At 37.9% G+C, this 23,071-nt stretch overlaps 1 protein-coding gene across 1 annotated transcript in view; it reads left to right on the plus strand.

Moving 5' to 3' along the window:
* Nucleotides 1-23,071, plus strand: part of Pclo (piccolo presynaptic cytomatrix protein) — a 266,676-nt gene that overhangs the window by 1,977 nt on the left and 241,628 nt on the right. Inside the window, 5 exon segments of the mRNA XM_038315454.1 lie at nucleotides 3,955-4,138; nucleotides 4,140-4,212; nucleotides 4,215-4,787; nucleotides 4,790-5,062; nucleotides 5,103-5,521. Coding sequence (XP_038171382.1) covers nucleotides 3,955-4,138; nucleotides 4,140-4,212; nucleotides 4,215-4,787; nucleotides 4,790-5,062; nucleotides 5,103-5,521 — 1,522 coding nt within the window.

The following is a 23,071-nucleotide window of genomic DNA, read 5'->3' on the forward strand; positions in this document are numbered from 1 at the left end:
TAATTTTTTTTATTTTTTCACACACTTATATTTTGCCAAGGTATTTCTATAAAGGATACTTTTGGGAAAATATGCATATTATATGATACTGAGAGATCCACTTGAGCTTGTCATTTAGACTTTTAGGATCATATTAATTAAATATATGTGCAGATAAAGGTCCAGATTACTTCAGATTTTAAGACTTTTAGAGATGTGCATTGGACATAGCAGAATTTATCTATCTGACTTTACTTTTGAGAAGTAAGGATTTTCAGCTCCAATACTCAGGTTCTTACTGCATTGATTTTTTTGTGACTCATAGAAAATTAATATGCATTTCCCTACCCATGTGTGTCTCATGTTCCTGGATTCTAAAGAAGATAATAAAAAACCTGTCTTACCTGTTTTAGGAAGTCATTCTGAGGATGACTCAAGTTCACAGGAACATTTTGCCAGATTTTTAATAGGAAGGAGTGGCAGATATAAGCATGATAATCTCAATGCCATCCCTAAAAAAGTCTCAGTTATGGCCCCACACAAGCTGTGTGTCGTATGCAACGTTAGAAATGGTAATAATACAAATTTTATTCCTTTACATGTGGATAAGTGAGAGTCCTCCCAGAAGCACTGTCATTAGGAGGCTGGAGGCCCAACTTCCTTACCTAGTTTTATGACTTTGAAATTTCTTCTTAGCCTTTTAAATCCTATGTCCTCTCTACTTATAAAAGAGAATAGCTGTTTCTTAGGTATTTTATTTCTGATATGGAATATTTTATGTGACTCAGCACTGTCAGATTAAGTGTCACTGACTGTTGTTACATTTAAAAACATTTCATCATTCCAGCTGGCTCCGATTTTTATATTTGCATATGCCTGAAATATCATTTTATCCAAAACAGCTTCTCTATTAACTTATGAAAGAAAAGTTCTAATCTGGGAATAGCATTAGTAAAATGAAAAAAAAAAGGATGTGGAATTAAACACAAATAATTTAGGCTAGAATCAGAATAAAGTTATGAACAAAATTTCTTATTGACATTGATTCATTGTAGACTTAGTGAAAGACATGTTTATTTCTACTATTCACTTGATACGTGAAGCTGTATCAAAAGAAAGCTGTATTGAAAAGAAGGCAAACTTTTGTGACAGAAGATTAATATCTGGGAGTTGATGGTTTCCTTTAGTGCCCCTCTGAGCCTCCCCTACCGAGTGGCCATCTGCTCCCCCCCCCTTTTTTTGTTTGCTTTTCTTTTACTATAGAACAATAGATGAAATCCAGGTTCTTAAGTGAATATGGGAAGTATAAATTTAAAATCTTAGAAGACTTTGAAGTGAAAAGAGCTCAAGAAACTTTAGAGTGAAGCAGAAACCCGTTGCGTTCCTCCATCGGTTTTCACGTCGTGACCCGTTCATGTATTCACCGATTCATCAAACATTAGCGCTTTTCTCCTACTGCCAGGCCTGATGCTGGCAATGGAAAGATGAGTGAATGTCCTCTCCTAGCTCACACACAGTTCAGCGGATAAGCAGAGATTGCATTTTAGCTCATTTTTCAGTAGAGTGGCTGATATGGCAAACAGTTCACGAGATCACTTTTTCTCAGGCAGCTTTACATTTTTGTTTGGTGTCAAGTCGCTCTCTTCATGATTTTCTTTCCGTTTTTCTTTTTTACTTGAATTCACGCACTGATAGCCATTAAAGCAAAGTTAGAATTTGGGGACAGTCTTTTGTGGCTATGTATGTCTTTTCTGATAGCAAAACTGAATATTTCTGGGATATTTATGCAATTATAATGTATTACGATGTGTGGCACATGCACCTGGTTTTCAATTTTGATGTTGTCTGTTACGGCAAATATTTGGTATTTGTAAAGTTCTATTTTTTCACTTGCTATTACACATACATTGGATTAAGTGAAGAAGCAGTGTCACAACACACAGATTAAGATAATTTGATAGTATTTTCAGGAAATAACAATAAAAAATCAAGAATATATTTCCTTGGCCTTTGTTTAAAGATAACTTTCAAAGACCACATACAAAGGTTCAGTTTAGTGAAATTCCCAATAATTATTTATACTATAGGCACAAACTCTACCAAAGTCCTTTCAAGGGAGTTTTGCATTATGTTAACTGAATGCAGACCCAATTTCAGAATAATGTCAAAATCTATACAGTGTATCTCTTTGGAAATGACCTATGTTCAGTTATTTATGGTGACTCCTCTGCCTTCTGATGGCGGTTGGCGGGGGTGCAGGTAGGGTGTCCTACGAAGACATTCTTACATTATGTCCAAATGCAAATATGTAGCAATGACTTTAAAAACATATCACAGAGCTTTGAGTAATGACTCAAGAAATAGCCTTGGGTCTCTTTTAAAATGAAACCTTTGGAAACATAGTAAAAATATTTTCTTCACATCCCCAACTCTTCTATTATAGTTAGCATTGATAGTATGCAGTACCGGGATCCATACAGCACTTTGGACAATCCCGGCAGACACTGCACCAGTGAACTACACTCTACCATACTTAGTCACTTTATTACGTCATTTTATGCATATGTGCCAGCGGAAAAATATTTTCATTGAGTCTTTGCTACTAGTAATACTTTTCTGTTTCTTTTAACTCTCTCTTAGATCCCGATTCATACTGTAAGCCTTAGGGAAGTCCTGAAGAGAATTATTAAATACCACAAAATTGACAATGTGTGGCTGTGTCCCTAACTAGCCTGTTTTGACAAACTGAATAAAAGATGTAGAACTCTTTGGGACCATCTTACATTTCAGGTGCTCCCAAATCATGCGTTCTTTTTCCTTGTTTCTTTCAAACAGAAATATGAATTTTCCAACTATAAAGTGGCATTAATGAAGCAAAACTCCTTATCTGTTATTCTCCACTGTTATAGTGTGGAAGGAAATTAGTACCCTTTTGTTGCTGACAGAAATGGCTCGTTCAAAATTTAACATTCCTAATATGACAACATATCTGTAAATATCTGTTTTAATTATTCAACTCATATCACTTAAAGTTTATCATGGTTACAGGTTGTTTTAAAAAATTGTCACGTAAAGCTTCTTGTTACACCTGTCTAGCAATATCAGTGATAATAGATAAGATAATTAAATAATGTAACAATCACTAAATGGATTTATTACGTGTTTTCTTCGACTGAAGAAAGTAATAGCACTTTTCAAAAATGGAGCCATAGCTAGCTCCATGCTGCTTGGCTATCAGGCTGTGTCTTAAGATACTTTAAGTCTCAGCTGTGATGATGCATAAAAATTCCACATTAATAATTAACTATTAGAACAGATAAAGTAATATGGGCCTTGCACGAGAAAGTTTGTTTTTCAAAGAAGTTTAGTAATTAACATACAAATCTTTGTAAGATTTAATAAGGATAGTGTTTGATGAGTGTTACCATTCCAAGTAGAACAAAGCAAAATTGTGTAAAGCATTCGATTTCTCAGTGTGCTAAAAAGATGTCATTTAGCATCATTGCTGTAGCTCACCTAAATATCACAAGTGTGCCTTATGTAACTACGAATTATCAAAATTAAGAAAAAGCAAAACTGGCAAGCTGTTCTATTTTAAAGCAACTTCTTAATTCTTCTTAATTCTCTTTGTTTTTCCTTGACCATAAGTTTTGATCAAAAAGGAGACATAGTCATGTATGACATTACATACTAGAGATAGTCAATATGACGTTACATTGACAATGCAGTCTAGTAAGTATATTTATCTAAGTTTATATTGTTTATCCACATACGTTTTCGTCACCAACAAGCCGCTTTTGCTATACTACCTTGTTAAAATGTCTACCCATTAAAAAAAGTAACAGACTAGGAAAATTTTATGTTCCATCTAGGCTTCAATACAGATTGGGTCTTCATACGTTTGAGTTACAAGAAAACAATAACTTTAAATATTGATTTGATTTGAAATAACTTCTGCTGTTTTCAATTTTCCAGGAAACAAGAGTTGGATAGTAGTCAGTCTCCCAAACAACCCGGAAAGCCCCCGGATCCTGGGCGTCCCGCTCAGCCTGGACTCAGTAAAAGCAGAACTACAGACACGTTTAGGTCGGAGCAGAAGTTGCCTGGAAGGAGTCCGTCCACTATTAGCTTGAAAGAATCAAAGTCCAGAGAACTGATTTAAGGAAGAGTACAAGCCTAGTTTGATGCCTGGTTTCTTCTCAGACGTTAACCCTTTAAGTGCTGTCTCCTCTGTAGTAATAAATTCAACCCTTTTGATTTGATATCAGACTCTGAGACATCCCAGGAGGAAACAACACGGAAACAAAAAGTTGCTCAGAAGGACCAAGGGAAATCGGAAGAAATCACAAAACCTTCCTTACAACATCCCCCACCCAAGTCGGTTCCGAAACAGCAAGGGCCAGTGAAGGAAGTGATACAACAGGACCCCTCTCTCAAGTCAGCATCTTCCCAACAAGCAGAAAAAATAAAACCACAAGCCCCCAGCACAGGAAAGCCTTCCCAGGCATCTTCCCAGCCTCCGCAGACAGACCAGACAAAGCTGCCTATTGAAAGAGGTGCAGCCAGGCCCCAGACCAAACCTTCAGAACCAGGAAAGCCTTCCCAGCAGAGCCCAGCCAAAACACCAGCTCAGCAAGCAAGTCCTGGGAAATCTGCAGCTCAACAACAAGGACCTGCAAAGGCAACAGTCCAGCAGCCAGGGCCAACAAAGTCCCCAGCTCAACCTGTAGGACAGTGAAGGCCCAGTGCAACTCCAGTGACATCCAAGCCGTCAGTGCAGCAGGCTGGAGTCGAGAAGACTTCATCTCAGCACCCGGACCAAAGCCTTTAACTCAAACTCCTGGTCTTGGAAAGATTCCACCAGGGCCAGTAAAGTCCCCGGCTCAGCAGCCAGGAACAACAAAACTCCCAGCTCAACAAACTGGCCCACAGCCTCCAGCTAAGGTACCTGGGCCTACAAAGACTCCTCCAACTCAGCAATCTGGACCTGGGAAGACACCAGCTCAACAGCCAGGCCCAGCAAAGTCTTCACCTCAGCAACCGGTTCCAGCAAAGCCTCAACCTCAGCCTCAGCAGCCTACCCCAGTGAACCCCAGCCTCAGCAGCCAGCTCTTACAAAGCCTCACAACAGCCCACTCCAACAAAGCCCCAGCCTCAACAGCCCACGCCAGCAAAGCCCCAGTCTCAACAGCCCACCCCAGCAAAGCCCCAGCCTCAACAGCCCGCTCCAGCAAAACCCTCCACTCAACAGCCCGCTCCAGCGAAACCCTCAACTCAACAGCCAGCTCCAGCAAAACCCTCCGCTCCACAACAGCCTATGAAACCGACAAGCCAAACGGTCTCTGGAAGACCTCTGCAGCCACCACCGACTTCTGCAGCACAGACTCCAGGACAAGACCTCTCCAAAACCATCTGTCCCCTTTGCAACACCACTGAACTTCTGTTGCATAGTCCAGAAAAGGCCAACTTCAACACATGCACTGAGTGTCAGACCACCGTCTGTAGCCTCTGTGGTTTTAACCCTAATCCTCACTTAACCGAGGTGAGTGCATTTATTACAATCCAAGCTCCATAAGCACGGGCACTGTCCACACGCGGAGCCTGTTACGTCACTTAGGACAGGGAGTGCTTGTCTCTCCGTCTCTTTCTTCATCTCTCTCTCTCCCCTTTGTCCTTTTCTTTCTCCCTGTCAATTTATTTTTATAAAATATTCTCTTGGATGAAAGTCTTAACATAATGTCACAGTTTCTAAGATGTGGCGTATAAAAACAAATGTGAATTTCAGGAAAGGAGCTGAACCTGATTCACGGGTTAACATCTACATTGTTTTTAGCAATAAACTGATCCTGCTTTAGTTTAAAATTGATGTTCCCACTTTACCAATTTTGCTATTATTGTTGTGTGGTTTGTTTGTTTGAGTTATTTTATTTTTCTTTTTGAGACAAGGTTTGCCATGTAGCCCAAAGCTGATTTAGAATTCTTTACATAGCTCAGGTTGCTTCTAATTAATAATCTTCCTTCAAAGTTTCCAAATTGCAGGATTTGCGGCATGTTTCAGTCCCACCTAACTCACATTTTAATACAACTAATGGACATAATATTTGCATTTAAGAAAGTGGATGATTATTTTCAAATTTTAATGTATTTTAATATTAGCTGGGATGGATACCCATCCCTGTTGGTGGTTCTTCTATACCCAATGAGGATATTATCCCCCCATTGGCTGAGAGTCACTGATAACAACATGCATTGCTCCATAAACTGAAGCTATAAAAGTAGACTCATCATTGATGTCTGTATTCCCAGGAGATGTGTCAGTTACATAGCTAACCTGTCTGCTTAACCATCAAATCAAAAGGGAACCGAGATATGAAAACATCCTCACTTGGGATGACTTTTTCTAGTTCTGTCCATTTACCCGCCAATTTCATGATGTCGTTATTTTACATGGATGAGCAATACTCCATTTTATAAGTGTACTTGACCTTTATCCATTCATCTGTTGACATGTAGGTTGTTTCAGTTTCTGGCTATTATGAATGGAGCAGCAATGAATGTGGCTGAGCAAGCGTCTCTGTGGTAGCATGAAGTGTCCTTTGGGTATATGACCAAGACTGGTATAGCTGGGTCAGGAGGTAGATGGATTCCCGTCTTTCTGAGAAACGGCCATACTGACTTCCAGACAAGTTTGCGTCCTCACCAGCCATGGTTCTGTTCCCCTTACTACACATTCTTTCCAGAAGGAGCTGCCACTTTTATTTTCGATCTTAGCCATTTTGACAGGTGTAAAACGAAATCTCAAAGTAGTTTTGATTTGTATTTCCCTGATGAAGAATATTTAAAACAATTAAGTATTCCTTTGCCAACTGAGTTTCCTCTTCTGAGAGTTCCCTGTTTACATCTGTACAAAGTTTTTATATAGTGTTACTTGTTTTCTTGACATTTAGTTATTTTTAAATTCTTTATATATATTTAGATATTAGCCATCTGTTGGATTTGTAATTGGAAAACCTTTTTCCATCCTGCAGACTGCCACATGATCTGAATAACAGTGTCCTTTGCCAGTTTTGTGAGGTCCCATTTACTATATGCTAATGGTTGCTGTGTTAAGAAAGTCTTTCCTGTGTCAGAGAATTCAGGGCTATTTTCCGCTTTGTTTTCTGTCAGTGTCAGTGTTTCTGGTGTTTATGTTCAGGTCTTTGATCCATTTGGAGTTGAGTTTTGTGCAGGGTGATAAGTATGGATCTATTTTCATTCTTCACGCTGGCCTGCTTCTACATACTTTAGTTGGGAGGAGAAAATAATATATAATAGTGAATATAAATCATTTTATGTCTTGAATGTGAATATAGACCTTTCGATACCTGTTTTCTAATGTTAAATCCACATGATTCAGTCTAGGAAGATTGGGTGTTAGTAAATTACAACGCAACACAGTATGTTTAGACATCAGATACAACTGAATTCTTTCACAAGCTTGCAGAATCTTTGAGTACTTTTATTCCCTGATTGCATTTTGAACAGAAAAATAGATGGGGTGTGAAGTGTCCTCTGGGGAAAAGAAGTCACATGAAAATGGAATGATAATATAGAGCAAAGGTGAGGAGACAGGGGCTTGAGGGCATAGGCAGAGTCGTGTAGTCTTTCCTTTTTAATTTCAAGAGGTCTGATACCTTCTACTATATAAAAAGTACGTTCAGCCCATCTGGAAGACAGTTAGTGGACTGTCTAGCACTGGGTCAGAGAACACTGGAAAAATAACAGCAACCAACGGCAGTGAAGGAGTATGGGATTTAAATAGCTCTAAGACAGCGTTCTTCACTCTATTTATAAATATTAAGTTATGAAGATTGATAGCTGTTATATTCATGCACTCACTAAAGTATAATGTATGAGAAAAGTAAGGTTTCAGAACTTGCCAAGTGCTCTCTGCTTTCTGAAGTATTTTAGTTTGTAATCGCAATGCTCACTGGGTCCTTTAACCATTTAAGTGAGCCACTTTTTACTTATAAAATTGTAATTAATAAGAGCACAGTATTATGTTTCTTATAACGATGACAGAATCATATTGTAATTGGGTTGTGTGTGTGTTTTTATGTGTGTGTGCTTAACTTTTTAAAATATTAGTGAAGTTGCATTTTGGTCCATACTATACTAACGATACAAAGAAATAGTTTGAAAGATGGATGGTTTGTCCATTGAACATTTGCATTTATCACGCTTCTGTGGCAAGTCACAAGGCAAAAAAAATGCCTTTGGAAGTATGTTCTTCATTTATTGCCTATATGCCCAGTATTTGGAAGATAGATATTATTTAAATGTCTAATACATTTATTTAATACATTTATTTAATATTTAATAAATTAATATTAATATTTAATACATTTATTTCTCATAAATGGTTTTGGAATAGAGATGAGACTAAGGCATGAATTTTGAAGATACCATGATTGAAATATACTCCATGCATGTCTGCACCCATAAATATGATATGGTCTCAGACGATAGGGACTGTGAAAGATAAAAGCAAATATGGTGGACTTCTGAGTGGGAAGCACTCTTTTCCTAGTGGGTGCGATTGAGAAAAGCTTCATGGGAAAAGTGTCTTTCCATGGAGTGTATCAGTATAAACACTAGTTCAACAGATAGAGAAGATGCAACAGGTTAGAATTTAAGCAAGAAATGGACGTAGAACAACACAGAGTGTGTTTAGGATCTTAAGAGTAAATATGGGAGTGTTGAGACAGCCCATGCAAAGGCACACTAAACACACTTGCTGTGCAGGCCTGACGCTCTGAGTTGGGTCCCTAGATGACGCAGTGGAAGGACTAAGTGGCTCCCAAAAGTCTCCCTCTGATAGCCATATGCTCACTGTAGTATTCTCCAACACCCTGTGATTCAGCTCATTCCTCCATGTGCAGTGGAAGGCCTTTAAATTACCTGCCCTCTCTGGAGGCTGTTGAGATGGGAGCTGTTCCAAATACATCCTGAGAAGGCCCTGGCTCCCAGCCTAGAGTCCTGGTATGGGGAGGAAGTCATATCTGTAGCTTTTCTTGCTGGCCCATTAATGGAATTAATCACGGGACACAGGCTTTCTCTTTGAGTCTGCTTCCTGACACAAACTGAGTATTTACTTTCTAATTATTGACAAGGGATTATTTTTGCTGTTCTTTTTGTGCGTTTATTTTATCACTATCAGTGAATAGCCTCAGGCAAGACACATTTATGGACAGATATAAAGGCTTGTCCATAATATTGGATCATTCTCTCAACTCTTCTGAAATTCAATGTAAGAAGATGACTTGTCACTTCCAGAACACTGACAATGAGCTAAATGTTAGTGATGAAGTTGAATTTGATTAATTTATTCTTAGTCATTATACATGGCTTTTGGTTAAAACTAGATGTCTAATTAAATAAAAACATAACTATCTTTCAAGGGCAAACAGTAGCAAAACCAAAGTAGACGTGTGTGTGTGTGTGTGTGTGTGTGTGTGTGTGAACCTTATTACAAAGATGAAACAAAACATGTTTCATATACTTTACTTGGGGAAAGTGATCTCACTAGTTACCCTGTAGTGATAGTCCTGTCACTACTACTGATTTAAGAGAAATTTGTGCATAGGTGTGTATGTGAGTGTGTATATGTTTGAGTGTGTATGTGTGTGTGAGAGCGAAAGAGTTAGTGTATATGTGCTTGAAGGTATCTGTGGTCTGTGTGTGCGTGCGTGTGTGTGTGTGTGTGTGTGTGTGTGTGCAAGCACAGGGGCATGCAAAGAGAGGTATGCTAAACAAGAAGAGAAAAGATGACTGGCATCGCCAGTCAAGGAAAAACAGGACAACATTCCCCTCGTGATGGAATAGCTGAAAGAATTATAAAAGAGGAAGTGTTTTTTTTTCCAATTGCTTGCTGTTTTTAGCACAGTTTTTCTGGCACTTCTAACTCTTGACAAAAATGCTTCACAATTCCCCCATCTCCCATCCCCTACCTCCACTGCCAAAAACCCCCGAAGCTTACAAGTGTTGACCACCTCTCCTAGGGCTCCATCTTTAATGTGAAAAAAGGACTGGCAATATAAGCTGATAGGGCGAAGCATTCAAAGAAATGGGCATTGAAAGTAGCTGAGGGAGAGCTGAGGAAAACTACCCAAAGGCGTGTCAGAGGTTCCTTCAAATCAGTAATATAACATGTCGTGGGTTCCTCCAGGTAACATGAACAACATGATTTACATGCCTTTTGAGAAAGGTTTAAGAGCACCTTCAAATGTCAGTGGGCTGACTGACGATAACAACGGAGCTGGTTAATGACCTGGAAAACAAGAACCCTTAATTGCCCCAGACTGTAGAATCAAAAACAAAAACCAAAACCAAACAGACAAATAAGCAAAAACCATCAAAGTTCTTCGACTACTTGGGTAGCGTCCACTAAGTTTCATGGATGTTCTAGATTCTGGGCATCCAGACATGAATGACATCCTTGTCTTATGGGTTGGTATTCTAGTCAGCATCACAAATAACCAAACCATATGGTGCGACAGATGGTAAAAGTGTTATAATGAAGATGAAATACAGGAGGATTTGAAGCATGATTAATAAAAACTCAGGGTCAGAAATTAGGGTTCAACCTTAAGATCCAAAAGGCAAAACAACCAGCCACTGGCTCTTACCTCGCCTTGAGTCTGAATGGCAATTCTGCCTCCAGGAATCTCAGAAGGAGATTGTATGTCTGTTCCTCCCTTTTTATAATCCTCCCTAGTGCTGGGATTAAAGGTATGCATCTCTGCTATTAAACCCATGCACCGCCCAGTTTCTATGGCAACTAGCATGGCTACTGAGATTAAAGGTGCGTGACATTGTGGCCACTGGCATTAAAGGTGTGTGTTACCATAATCTGGTCTATACAGCTGATTGGTGGGACTGTTTTACTCTCAGATCTTCAGGTAGTCTTCATTTATTAAAATACAGTTGAAATGTCACTACAAAGATTCTGTTATGCACAGGAGAGGAATGGGGTGAGTGCTGTGTTTCTCTTTCTCTTTCAGTTGGAGGTTAGTGCTTTAGGGGTACTGGAGGATCTGAGGTATAAAAGTTTTAATGAAGTGAGTAAAAGTGATTGTCCCCAACCATGACAACTGGGATTCTATCCCCAGAACTCACATCATGAAGGAGTGAACCCACCCCATAAGTTGTCTTCTGACCCCCACCCAGGAGCCATACACAAAATAAATAAATGTTGAACTATTGTTGAGTAGTAATTTCAACTGAAGTTCTAATTAGTAAGTGTAGCCGAAGGTTAGAGAATGTAGAAATGAATTTAGTATTGGTGTAATTACTGAGATCAACTCATTCACAAATTCTCACTATAGAGAGTATTTTTATTCCTAGAAATGAGTGACACCAAGTTTGTCTCCAGATAAAATTCAGTTTATATAGCAAGATAAAAAAATATAGCATTGTAAATTTATAACTCAAACATAACTTAAAACACAGGAAGTTATGGCAACCACCACCACAAAATGTAAAAGCAAGAGTCAGATCTGTTGGTTCCGGTGCGCCAGCCACTCCTAGTGCTTATATATCTAAAAAGAAGGGTTTCACATTTTGTCCTTTTTTTAAATTTATGGATTCATGTCCAAACTAAAACCAACACTGGAGTAATCCGAAGAGTCTACTTGATCAAAATTATTGGTTGAAAATGTATATGATGTTATTTAAATGCCTCTTTAAAAACCTCTTTACCTCTTGTAATTATGATAGTCAGATTTCTATTACTGTGATAACTTCCTGGGTAGTTTCAAAGACAGGGATTTTATCTAGTTAGCTTTTCTTCCTCCTCTTCCTTTTCCTCTTTCTTTCCCTCCCTCTCTCCCTCTCTCCCTTCCTCCCTCCTCCATCCTCCCTCCTTCCCTCCCTTCCCCCCCTCTCTCTTCTCTTTCTTTCATTCTTTCTTTATTTCGAGACCAACTTTTTATTGCTACAATAACAACCTGGATAGTTGTGAAGAGAAGGATTTTATTTGGGGTAACGGTTTTGCAGTTTCAGCCTGTGATCAATGGCTTATTGCAGTTTGGGCCTATCAGGAGGCAGCAATTATGTCAGGAAACAGGTGAAGGGGGAAACAACTCACCTTATAGTTGGAGAGTAGAAGTTATCAGGAAGAGGGTACCAGTTCTGCTGTCTCCTGCACTGGCTTGGTTTTAGTGATTAGGTCAGGAAGGCGTATCTGTGCATTTTCATCATCTCGGTAGTTCCCATTGTGGGGATCATGCGTCCATAGATAGGAAATATTTAGAAAAATGCCCCTGGGAGACATTCTAGATACCAGTTATAAGAACAACCTAATTGATGAAACTTGTGGTTCTGAATGATATGAGAATTTGAGATAACATATTTATGATGCTGTTTAGTCAGTATTATTCATCATAATCCATCAAGGATATCTTACTGTTTAATTGACATCATGTTCATAAAAGTCTTAAGAATTAATAACATCTCATAATTCTAAGCACAAGATTTTTGTAAGATAAAAGGCATTTGTTTTGTTCCAATGATCTAGAAACTCCCATGATACCTCCTTTACTATTAAAAGTAGATTATCTTGATTATAACAAAATGGGTTGCCACTTAAACTAGTTGTCTAATTATGTTACTTACAAGAAGAAATAATTTTTAAAAAATTTGTGCACAAATATTATATAGAATCCTAGTCTTTGATGTGGTTCAATGTGAAACGCTCTCTCTCTGATTCCTGTATTCCTTGACTGTGCAGTGTTTGTACACGGTTTCATGTTGTACTACCACAATTTTAGCCACTAGACTTTAAAATCACTGCTTTTTTCTTAGTTTTGGCTTCTAAATGACTAAACATTTCGGATGTCTTTTGCAAGAGTATGGATTTTTTATTATGTTTACTCGCTTGTTATATATAATTGCAACTAATATTATGATTCATAATAGTTTAGTAATAGCAGATGTCATTCTTTGAAGGCAGATAACTGAAGATGATGAGGTCACTTGTTGATCATTCAATAAGCTTGACTTGATGAGTGGGTAGGACACCAACTTGCCCTGTTGGTGTCCTATGAGAAAGCATGCATTTGTCACTTTCAATTGGCCCTTGACAAGACAACCTGTCATTACAAATATTTCTAGATATTTTACTAAAGACAAATGTATAAAATAATCTATAATAAATTTCTAATTTTCCATAAATAATGAAGATACTGATCATCTATCGCAGATCTAGTAAATAGAAATTGAACATTGTACTTTCAAGCTGTTTACTTATCAATTTATATGGATTTTGACATTAATATTCTTTTAATGAGGTGTTGATATTTTATAAAACTACTAAGCTAATGACATTTAGTTTCTGAAAGCAATTGGTATAGAAAAAAGAGTCTTGAAGAAGGAACCTGGTTTTCTTCTCCTGATCACTGGTGCTGGAAACCCTCACTCTGACTTCGGTCTGCTCTCTAGAAAGCTGAGAGATCCCGTTCTATCGCGAGAGCTCCTCTGCCACTGGTCATTTTGCCGGCGTTTGACAGTAGAGATTAGGGAGGTGGTGACTGCTTCGGGTTAGGGATAGCATGTGGAGTCTAGAAGGACAGATGGTGTGTTTTAGCAATTTGAGATTCGTTTGTTTGTAAAATAGAATATATATGGAGTGAGACAGAGAGCAGAGGCAGAGAGAGAGAGAGAAAGTCCCTAAATATAAAACAGCTTACTACCTATTGTGTGCTTTTTCTAATAAATAGCACTAACTATAAATTATTTCATATAGAAAATATATAAATATGTCATATAGAAATATATAATATAGAAATACAATATTTGTAATCACTAATTCATCAGAAGTTTTAGTTCTATACTTATAATAAATAAATCTTAGCAACACACTTCAGCTCATGGAAAACAAATTAACTGGTAGTTTCTTCATTTGTGAACATGACAATAGTAAACGAATTCTCTGGATAGCTGAGAAAAGCTAAGCTTCAGTCCAGGATTCCTCTTAGTCAGTTTGTACTGACAAAGGAAAAAGGATTCAAAACATTATCAGAAGAAAATGATGATAATGAAAGTTTAGATTAAATTTATTTGAAAGCAAATGGAATAATGTAAGGCTGCTGAAGCATGTTTGAAAACCCAATTTTCCTGATCTTTATCTGTGAAACGTATTTATACACCGCTGTACAGCTTTGGAATCACTTGCAGGTTGTAAGATGCTTCCATTAAAATATCTATGACTCAAAAGTGCCCCTTGGGGACAATGGATTTTTATATGATTATTTATATATTTTTATCCATTTTTACTATTTTATAAACTGTTTTTTCCTTCCTTAGCCAGTGCATACAAAGTTTCCCCCAGCTCTGGTCTAGTTTAATGATGTGCATCTCTTAGCGCATGTTGGGTCCATTCTTGTTTTTATGTTTTATTCAGCCCCGGAGACTTTTTGCCTACTTCACTAGCATGGCTTAATTTTTCTTTTTATTTTTTTAATTAAATAGTTATAAAATATTCAAGAAGCTAGTGGAATACTTAAAACAAACACAGTTTAATTGGAAGCCCTTGGAAGCCATAAACTATTTCTTCTCGATCTTCTGAATTGTGGGAGCTTGAGAAACTGTTTAGAAGTTTCAGCTATAACGTAAGTTCAGTTGCTGATTAGACATCCTCTCTTTGTATGCAGCTACGATTGTAATCATGGACTTCCTTCCATAGACAGATGCTTTCCACTCTTGAGGTGGTAGAACCTGGAAGAATGGAACCTAAACATGAGGACTAAATCTTATGCAATAGCCAGGATTATTCAGAGCATTGAACAATTTATACACTGAGTGTTAAGAAAGGTACCCTGAGTAAAGTCCTCATGCAAACTGTGTATAGTAAAAAAGGTGTTTTTTCCACAGAGCCATGTAAAGGGTAGTTTAAGCACTTAATTGATAACACCAGCAAGCAATAATGGATAATGTGATAGAACTCACCCCTATCCAGAACATCTGGGAGGGGCTCGAAAGCACAGTCTGAGAACAATTCCACATTTTGAAGGAAATAAGATCACAAGATTCTTCTCTAGTTTTCTTGGAGTTTTCTCACAAGTACTCAGAATTCCACTCCTTTGATTTCGTTCTTGGACCATGGTCTGACAGCCCTATGCTTAGGTAAAAATTGCTTTTAGTGAGTATCAGATTTTCTAGTTTCAGGGCAACTGTGGCAAACATTAAAACATACTCCTATCATCTGAAGCTGCCAAAGATAAGAATGGTATTGGTTAGCAGCTGGTGAATGTTGCTTTAGTTTATTAATACGGAAGTGCACATTTGACATACTTATCACAAACTGGACATAGTGGCTGAATTATTCAGCAGGAACCTTCAATTCACAGTTTAAGAGAAGCAACATCCAACTTTATGGGCTAAATAAAGATTTTCACCAAGTAGTGGAGAATATTATTACAGTTCTGAAGAATGCCGTGTCTACCTTTTAATCAAAATAAATTATGCATTGATATGCATAGCTAAGGGTTATAACTACAGTGAGCCACCTGTAGTCAACTGCTTGTAGGGTGTGGCTGTCTCTGTGGGAGGCAGGTGTCATGTGCTCTTGGCAATGTTTGAGTAGCAGGAAGCATAACCTGCCTTGAAGCTGGAGGAGCTTGAATTCTTATTTATAAATTGCAGTTTAGACCTGTTATCTGGTTTATTATATTTTCAATAGTGTTCAAAAATTACATAATGTTTTCAGTAAGTACTTTAAAATAAATTAATTATATAGGAGAAGGTTTGTAATGGTTTATAGTTAATAAAAAAAAAAAATCAACAGATTTATGTCTTTCCCCAACACAGAGACATGAGTAGCATGGTTAAGTGGCCAATCCTTTTGCAAGTGTAAAGATAGGAGATAGAGGAATAACTGGAAAATACATGAATTACTGGCATATTTAATTACAACTGCAAATTTTCAAGGTGGTAATTAAGGTTTGCCGACTTAGTTGTTGCAGTAGTGCGTGATAAGCAAATGACAGTAGTGCTGGTTGTAGAAGACAAAACGGGTTGCACTTAGGGGAAGGCACAGGAGCTCCCAGTGGATCGAGTCACAAGCTCAGCTCGGAGAGGATGACAGCACCAACTTGATGAAGAAATAGTTCATTTAGGGGTTATGATTTGCAGGAAGATTAGTTGTGATGAGGCAAGAATTAAACCCCAACAGATCTTTTGTGCAAAGTCATGGTGAAAGCATGCCTGAGGAACCCCAGGCCAGCAGCTGACACCGACACCAGCAGACACCGCTTCCTGACACCGTTCTTTTGATTGTCTGTTATTTCAGTTACATCAGATATCTAAGTTGAGCAAAGAGTCCTTTGTAAATTTTGATGGATTTTAGTTTTTGTTTTCGTGAAAGTATGTTTTTTTAACCATTGGTTGTTTCGAGAGGTTCTCATTCTACTTTGAAGCTAAACCATGCTTGAAATTCTCAGAGAATAAACAAGTTTGTATTCTGAAAAAAAATACAAAATAATACTTCTAAACAGGAATGTGATTTTCTTCTGGATCTCTAAAATGTACTGTTGGCATTATCAACTAGGTTATCAAGTTGAATATCATTGCTATTGTAGCAATTCAAGATATAGGAAACATATTTATTTAATAAGCTAATCTAACTCTATTAGCCCTCTGGAATGGGAGGCTAAAAGAAAAGCCTAGTAGTGTTCATTCATTTAGTCTCCTGACTTAATACACTACATACTATTGTAGGCCTGAAATCAAGAGTCAAAATGTAATTTTTTTGGCAATCAGTAGTTTGGGTATAATTTTTAAAGTGACATACATTATTATTGAAAATCCTATATGTGATCGTCAACAATGAAACCTGACTTGAATAATCTAAATAAGACATTGATTATCCCTCCAAAGCCTTAGCTAGTGAAATTGCATTTCTGAGATATGATGTTCAAAGGCTCAGCAGAAAGATAATGTGGAGCCTGTGTTCACCAGGGAGATTTGTTAGGTGCTTTTGTGTGTGTCTGTATTCGCATTCAGATCATCCCAAGAGTGGGCGGAGGTGACCTCTCCCATACCTACATTTATGTAGCGTATTAAGTCAGGACACTAAATGAATGAACACTACTAGGCTTTTCTTTTAGCCTCCCATTCCAGAGGGCTAATAAAGTTAGATTAGCTCATTAAATAAATATGTTTCTATATCTTGAATTTTATTTATGGATTTTCTATAAATTGGCCTGTCAGGAATGTAAAAGATGACTATTTTGTTATTTATTTTGTATAATCTAGAGTTTCAGGTCAGTTCAGCCTGGGCTCTGTTTAATCGTGTTATGTTCTTTCCTTTAATACTAGCATATTGAAAGGAAGAGTACTTTAAGGGCATGAGAGTTGAAAGCTCTTCTCTTACCACTAGTCTTTATTCTGCTTCCCTCTCCCTTTTATCAGAAGGATGTAGATGATTAAAGCACACTGTTAGAGAGGGGTACTGCTTGTGACAGGGGAACTGGAAAGTTGTTTATGACATCTCTGTGAAAGCAGGAAGAACTTATGAGGACTAGTATGTTCCTTCAAAAAATTAGTTCTTTGGGAATTTTATGCTATGCTTATTTTTAATTTCACTGCCCCCAACTCTTCCCAGTTCATTCTCCTTTCCTAGCCACCATTTGGTTTTTGTTGTTATTTGTCTTAGTTAGGGTTTCTACTGCTGTGACGAAGCACCATGACCCCAAAACAGATTGGGGAGGAAGGGGTTTATCAGCCTAATACTTTAGCATTGCTGTTCATGACTAAAGGAAGTCAGGAAAGGAGCTCAAACAGGGCAGGATCCTGGAGGCAGGAGCTGAGGCAGGAGCTGATGCAGAGACCACGTGATGGGGAGCTGCTTACTGGTTTGCTTGCCATGGCTCGCTCAGCTCACCTTCTTATAGAACCAAGGACCAGTGGCCCAGCGATGGCACCACCCACCATGAGTTGGGCCTCCCATACTGATCACTAAATGAAAAAATGCCTTACAGCTGTATGTCATCAACGCATTTCCTCACCTGAGGCTCCTTTCTCTGATGACTCTAGCTTGTGTCAACTTGACACACAAAACCAGTCAGTACACCGTTTTTACCTATGATGTCTAATTTTAATGTCCATATATTCTTGAATATGTGGCCATGCACTGGAATTTGGTTGACTTACAAGGGACCACACTCTTAAAGGAAACTGCCTCTTGCTTTACCAGTAGCTATCAAATGTCAGTGTCTAGGAGCTAGGGTTGAGATTTTGTAACTCTACCTCTCTATGTTGAGATTTAGTCTGCCCTAAACGTTCACAGGTCTTGTGTATACTGTCACAGCCACAATGAGTTCACATGAAGAAGTTCCCTTTGGTGCCAAGAAGACAGCTTTGCTTTGTAATCATCCATGGACTTCTAGCTCTTGGCATCCTTTTGTCCCAATTCTTCAATGATCTCTGAGCCTTCAAGAAGAGTTTGTGGTGCAGATGTTTCCCTAGGACTAGGTATTCCACAGTCTCTTATTTTCTGTGCTTTGGCCAGTGGTGAATCTTCAGGTTAATCCCCATCTTCTGAAAATGGAAGCTTTTCAGAGGAAGGTGGGGAGATGTATTGATCTATGGGTATGACTGTAAGTCAGTAGAAGCAGTGTATCTGCTTCCAGGTATGGTAGAAGTAGGTATTTCCCAAGGTCTTTGACTTGTCTACCTACAGGCCCCTGGTCCTGATAATGATGCCAGGTTTCATCTCGTGCAATGAAACATAAATCCACTTAGGAAGTGCTTGGTTACTCCCATGATGTTTATGATACTACTGCACCTTGGCATGTCTTTCCAGGCCTGTTATTATTGTAGCTCACAGGGATCACAGCTGGGTAAGATTGAAGATTACTTTTCTCATCCAGTAATGTGCATAGCACATAGGGATGAAGTTTCCAGATCAGTACCAACATGACAGCTCCATATCCTATGTCACCTTGAGCAATATTTCTTATTATCAGGTTCCGAGAATGACCAATGGCACTATAAATAGCCTGTAATATTTGAGAGTATGTAGTAGGGAGGCCACTTGTTGGTTCCTGGCTGCTCAGCCCTGAAATAATCACACAAAAACCATATTAATTAAAACCACTGCTTGGCCAATTAGCTCTAGCTTCTTATTGGCTAACTCTTACATACTAATTTAACCCATTTCTATTAATCTGTGCATCGTCATGCGGCTGTGGCTTACCCAGTAACGTTTTAGCACATCTGTCTCCAGCAAAGGCTACATGACTTCTCCCTGACTCCGTCCTTCCTCCTCCCAGCATTCATTTCTGTCTTCCCCTCCTAGCTAAGTTCTGCCCTGCTATAGGTCCAAAGCAGTTTCTTTAATTCGTTAATGGTAATCACTGCATATAGAGGGAAATCCCACATCACCAGCATATGAAACCTCACTGACCAACAGCTCCAAAAGTGGTAATACATTCCAGGCACTGGAATTTTTATTTTTAGTCTTTGATGTCTAGTAGGAGCTAACATTTTCCAAGGTCGTCACACATGGCTGTCATAGAATGAAGATACAGTCATAAGAAATTAAGTGGCAATTATTAATGAGAAACACAGCCACCAGTATAACTGGCAGCAAGTATTTTGCTGATAGTGGTGGTACATCAGGTACCTCTGCTCAGACAGCATTAAAGACAAGGGTAAAACTTTGAAAAGGAAATAAGGAAGTTAATATTTCCAGATACAAGAAATATTTGTGCCTATGCAATTATAGTATATACTCTCCAGTTTGAATACATATTGGGGTTACTGTCTATATCCAGAATTAAGAGTACTAGTGAGAAATGCATGGAATCAGAAAATAAGTATTAAAGCATCTATGCTGACTGTGTTAATAGTTGTGTTCCACAGCACAAACATAAATGCTACAGTAAACAAAATTAAACACTTGCAATTTCAAAAGCTTGTATCAACTTAACGTTTGTATGTTCTTGATGCTGAGGAGGTCAAATACACTTTGGGGGTCAGGAAAAACATAAAGTCCTTCCTACTGGATGCTTAAATTCTTTGTGGAGTTTGGAAATAGATCTTGCCATAGTATAACTATGGAAGTACTGACATAAGAACATCAGCGGCATATTTTGATAGTAAAAGCTAAAGTTAAGCACTTCTCTTGTTCATTTTAAATATTACTTTATGGAAGTATACATTATTTAAGATGTGAGGGTCAATGAAAGAGAGTTGCTTTGGAAAAGTGAAAGAACAAATGGGGAATTGTTGGAGGAAGGGCCACTTATTCTTCCCGGCTGCCTGGCTAGCTTAGACCTGAAATAACCACACAGAAACTGTATTAATTAAATCACTGCTTGGCCCATTAGCTCTAGCTTCTTATTGGCTAACTCTTACATATTAATTTAACCCATTTCTATTAATCTGTGCATCACCACAAGGTCGTAGCCTACCAGCAAAGTTTCAGTACATCTATCTCCAGTGGCTTCATGGCATCCCTCTGACTCTGCCTTCTTCCTCCCAGCATTCAGTTCCATCTTCCCTGCCTACCTAAGTTCTACCCTATCAACAGGCCAAGGCAGTTTCTTTATTCATTAACCAAGAAAAGCAACACAGAGACAGAAGGACCTCCCACACCAGGGAATTATCTTTTACACCCAATGCAGACATATGTAGGCAATAATTGTATAGTGATTATAGTAAAAATATGACAATGAAATTTGGGTGAGAGAGGGCAGTGACATTATTTCTGTCTTGTGCTCATTAATCTCTCTGTTCTTTGTGGGAAACCTAACTGGCATCAATGTCAAAGCTGGCTCTCAATTTTATTGGATAATTATGTTAATACCGAGGATAACTGGGAGCTTTACCATTTGTTCAGTGTATTAAGTGTTTACCTGTATGTGCATGTGTGTGTGTTTGTGTGTGCATGCATGTGTGAGTATGTGAGTATGTGTTATATGCATGTGTGAACACTGTTAAGTACTGACATAAGACTCATTTAGATACTCATCAGATATGGCCAGTAGAATTAAATTAAAAGGAGACTCTTTCTGTAAACATCCTAAGAGGATAAAAGGCTGTTTGTAGTATCATAGTTTAGGCAAATGATTTAAATTCTTATTCTAGAAGTGAAGCAGAATATAGAAGGATGAAATGTCTCATGCATTGTTTAGAAAGTTAAAAATGTATTAAACGGATAAAAGAGGACAGCTAAGTGTGCTTAAGGAAAAGTGTGCTAAGAGAAGAGTGTTCTCTGAATGGATGGCCACACATGTACCCTTTCTCCTTTCCCTAACTACTTTGTGTCTAAGTAGACACAAAAGTATTTACATTTATAAACTACAACCAGTCACTTAATTTTGGACATGTAAAAGGCATTTCCTGAATTTATGTTCATCAGAGTATATATATAATATTGTTGTATTATATTAATTTTGAGTTGTCCAAAGATGTACTTAAGGACCAATGATGGGCATAAGGAACTTACAGTTTCACTCGGAAGTTCAAGCTTGCCTCCTCAAAAATACTTTACAGATAGAAACCTGAGGCTGAAACAAGTAGGAAAGAAGGAATCAACATAATATTTTCAGATACTTCTTTTGTACAGCTAAAATTTTAATGTTACATTATTCTTTAACATGTATCATCTAACTTTTCACTGTATTGTAGCTGACAGGAGGCGGGGAACTCTGGATCTTTCCTTCAGAGACCTGTGCAGTATTCAGAGCCCCCAATCAACAGTTGAGTGAAGGAATGAATAGTGATAAAATTTTATATCTTTGTTCGCTATGCTATAACAACTGTTAAAAATAATAAAATGAAGAGGTCGGTCATCATAGATTAGCCCCAGCAAATTTGTTAATTTACATTTATTACTCAGATACACACCATGTACTTAGATATTTTGGATGGATAGTGGAAAATTGGATACACTATACTTTTAGGGATCTAAATTATATGTTCTTCTTTTGTTTGCGCTAATTATGTCAGGATTGGAAAAACACATATGAGCAAAAGTAAATAGGAGAACATTTACAATGGGCAATCTGGATAGTGGGAATCTACTTATATACAGAGTTCTTTCTTCATCACAAAAGTGTGGAAGTGGCATGAAAGTTCCTCTATACCTCAGAGTAATTTCACCAAAGTTACTGACAGAAGCAGCAACTATTTGGTTACTCAATGATTTCAAGCATTGTTTGTACAAAAGTTATTTACTCTTTGAAATGCTTCCAACACATGAAAGCTATAGATGCAGAGCAGCTGCAGCAGATGTAGCTGTTTGCACAGAGCTGGCCCTAGCATGTGTGCGGCCTGGGGGTCAGCACTCCTGCATCTAATCCACAGCAAATCAGGAGGTTAAGGGGCTCCTCAGCAGTGGAGGCAGCGCGTCTGCAGGCACGTTTGGCCTACCCTGAAACAATATTTTAAAAAAATGTAAAGTTAATGGTAAAACATATGTTGCTACAGAAGTGCCTGGCTCTTATATTGAAGGACAAACGTAGGAATCTACAGCTACTTACCGTGTATGTTTTTAATTTTTATCTATATTTAAATGGAAATATGACATTTTAGTAGTTGTATGGTCTTATGTTTGCTGTTCATGGGTTGAAACAATTTTATTTGAACACACCTATATTCCCAGTACTCAGAAGACTGAGGCAGGTAGATTATGCAGCAATACCTTGTCTCAAAAATAAATAAAAGCAAAGAAGAAAAAGTACCTTTATAAGTCTTAGGAAAGATTAATTAACTTTTATTCCAAAAGACAATTACTTGAAAATAAAGAATATGTTGCTTGTCTAGCCAAGACTTGACTGTTTTTGTACTGCCTGGCATTTTCACCAATACCTATGATTTATGTACTTCTTTCCCTCATCTTGCTGCAATATATACAGAGAGTTTTGTTTCCAAACTGTTAGTACTGGTTACTTCGGAGGGACAGGATTGGATAATGACAGGAATCAAAATTATATTTTTTTCTGATAATACTTAAAATAGTCTGTGGTAAGTATTTTTGGAATCATACAAAATGTTAAATAGTCACCATTTTAATTATCTTATAATTAGTTATATTAAACTCCACACA

The sequence above is a fragment of the Arvicola amphibius genome, chromosome 18, assembly GCF_903992535.2.
Source record: "Arvicola amphibius chromosome 18, mArvAmp1.2, whole genome shotgun sequence".
In the NCBI taxonomy this organism is placed as follows: domain Eukaryota; kingdom Metazoa; phylum Chordata; class Mammalia; order Rodentia; family Cricetidae; genus Arvicola; species Arvicola amphibius.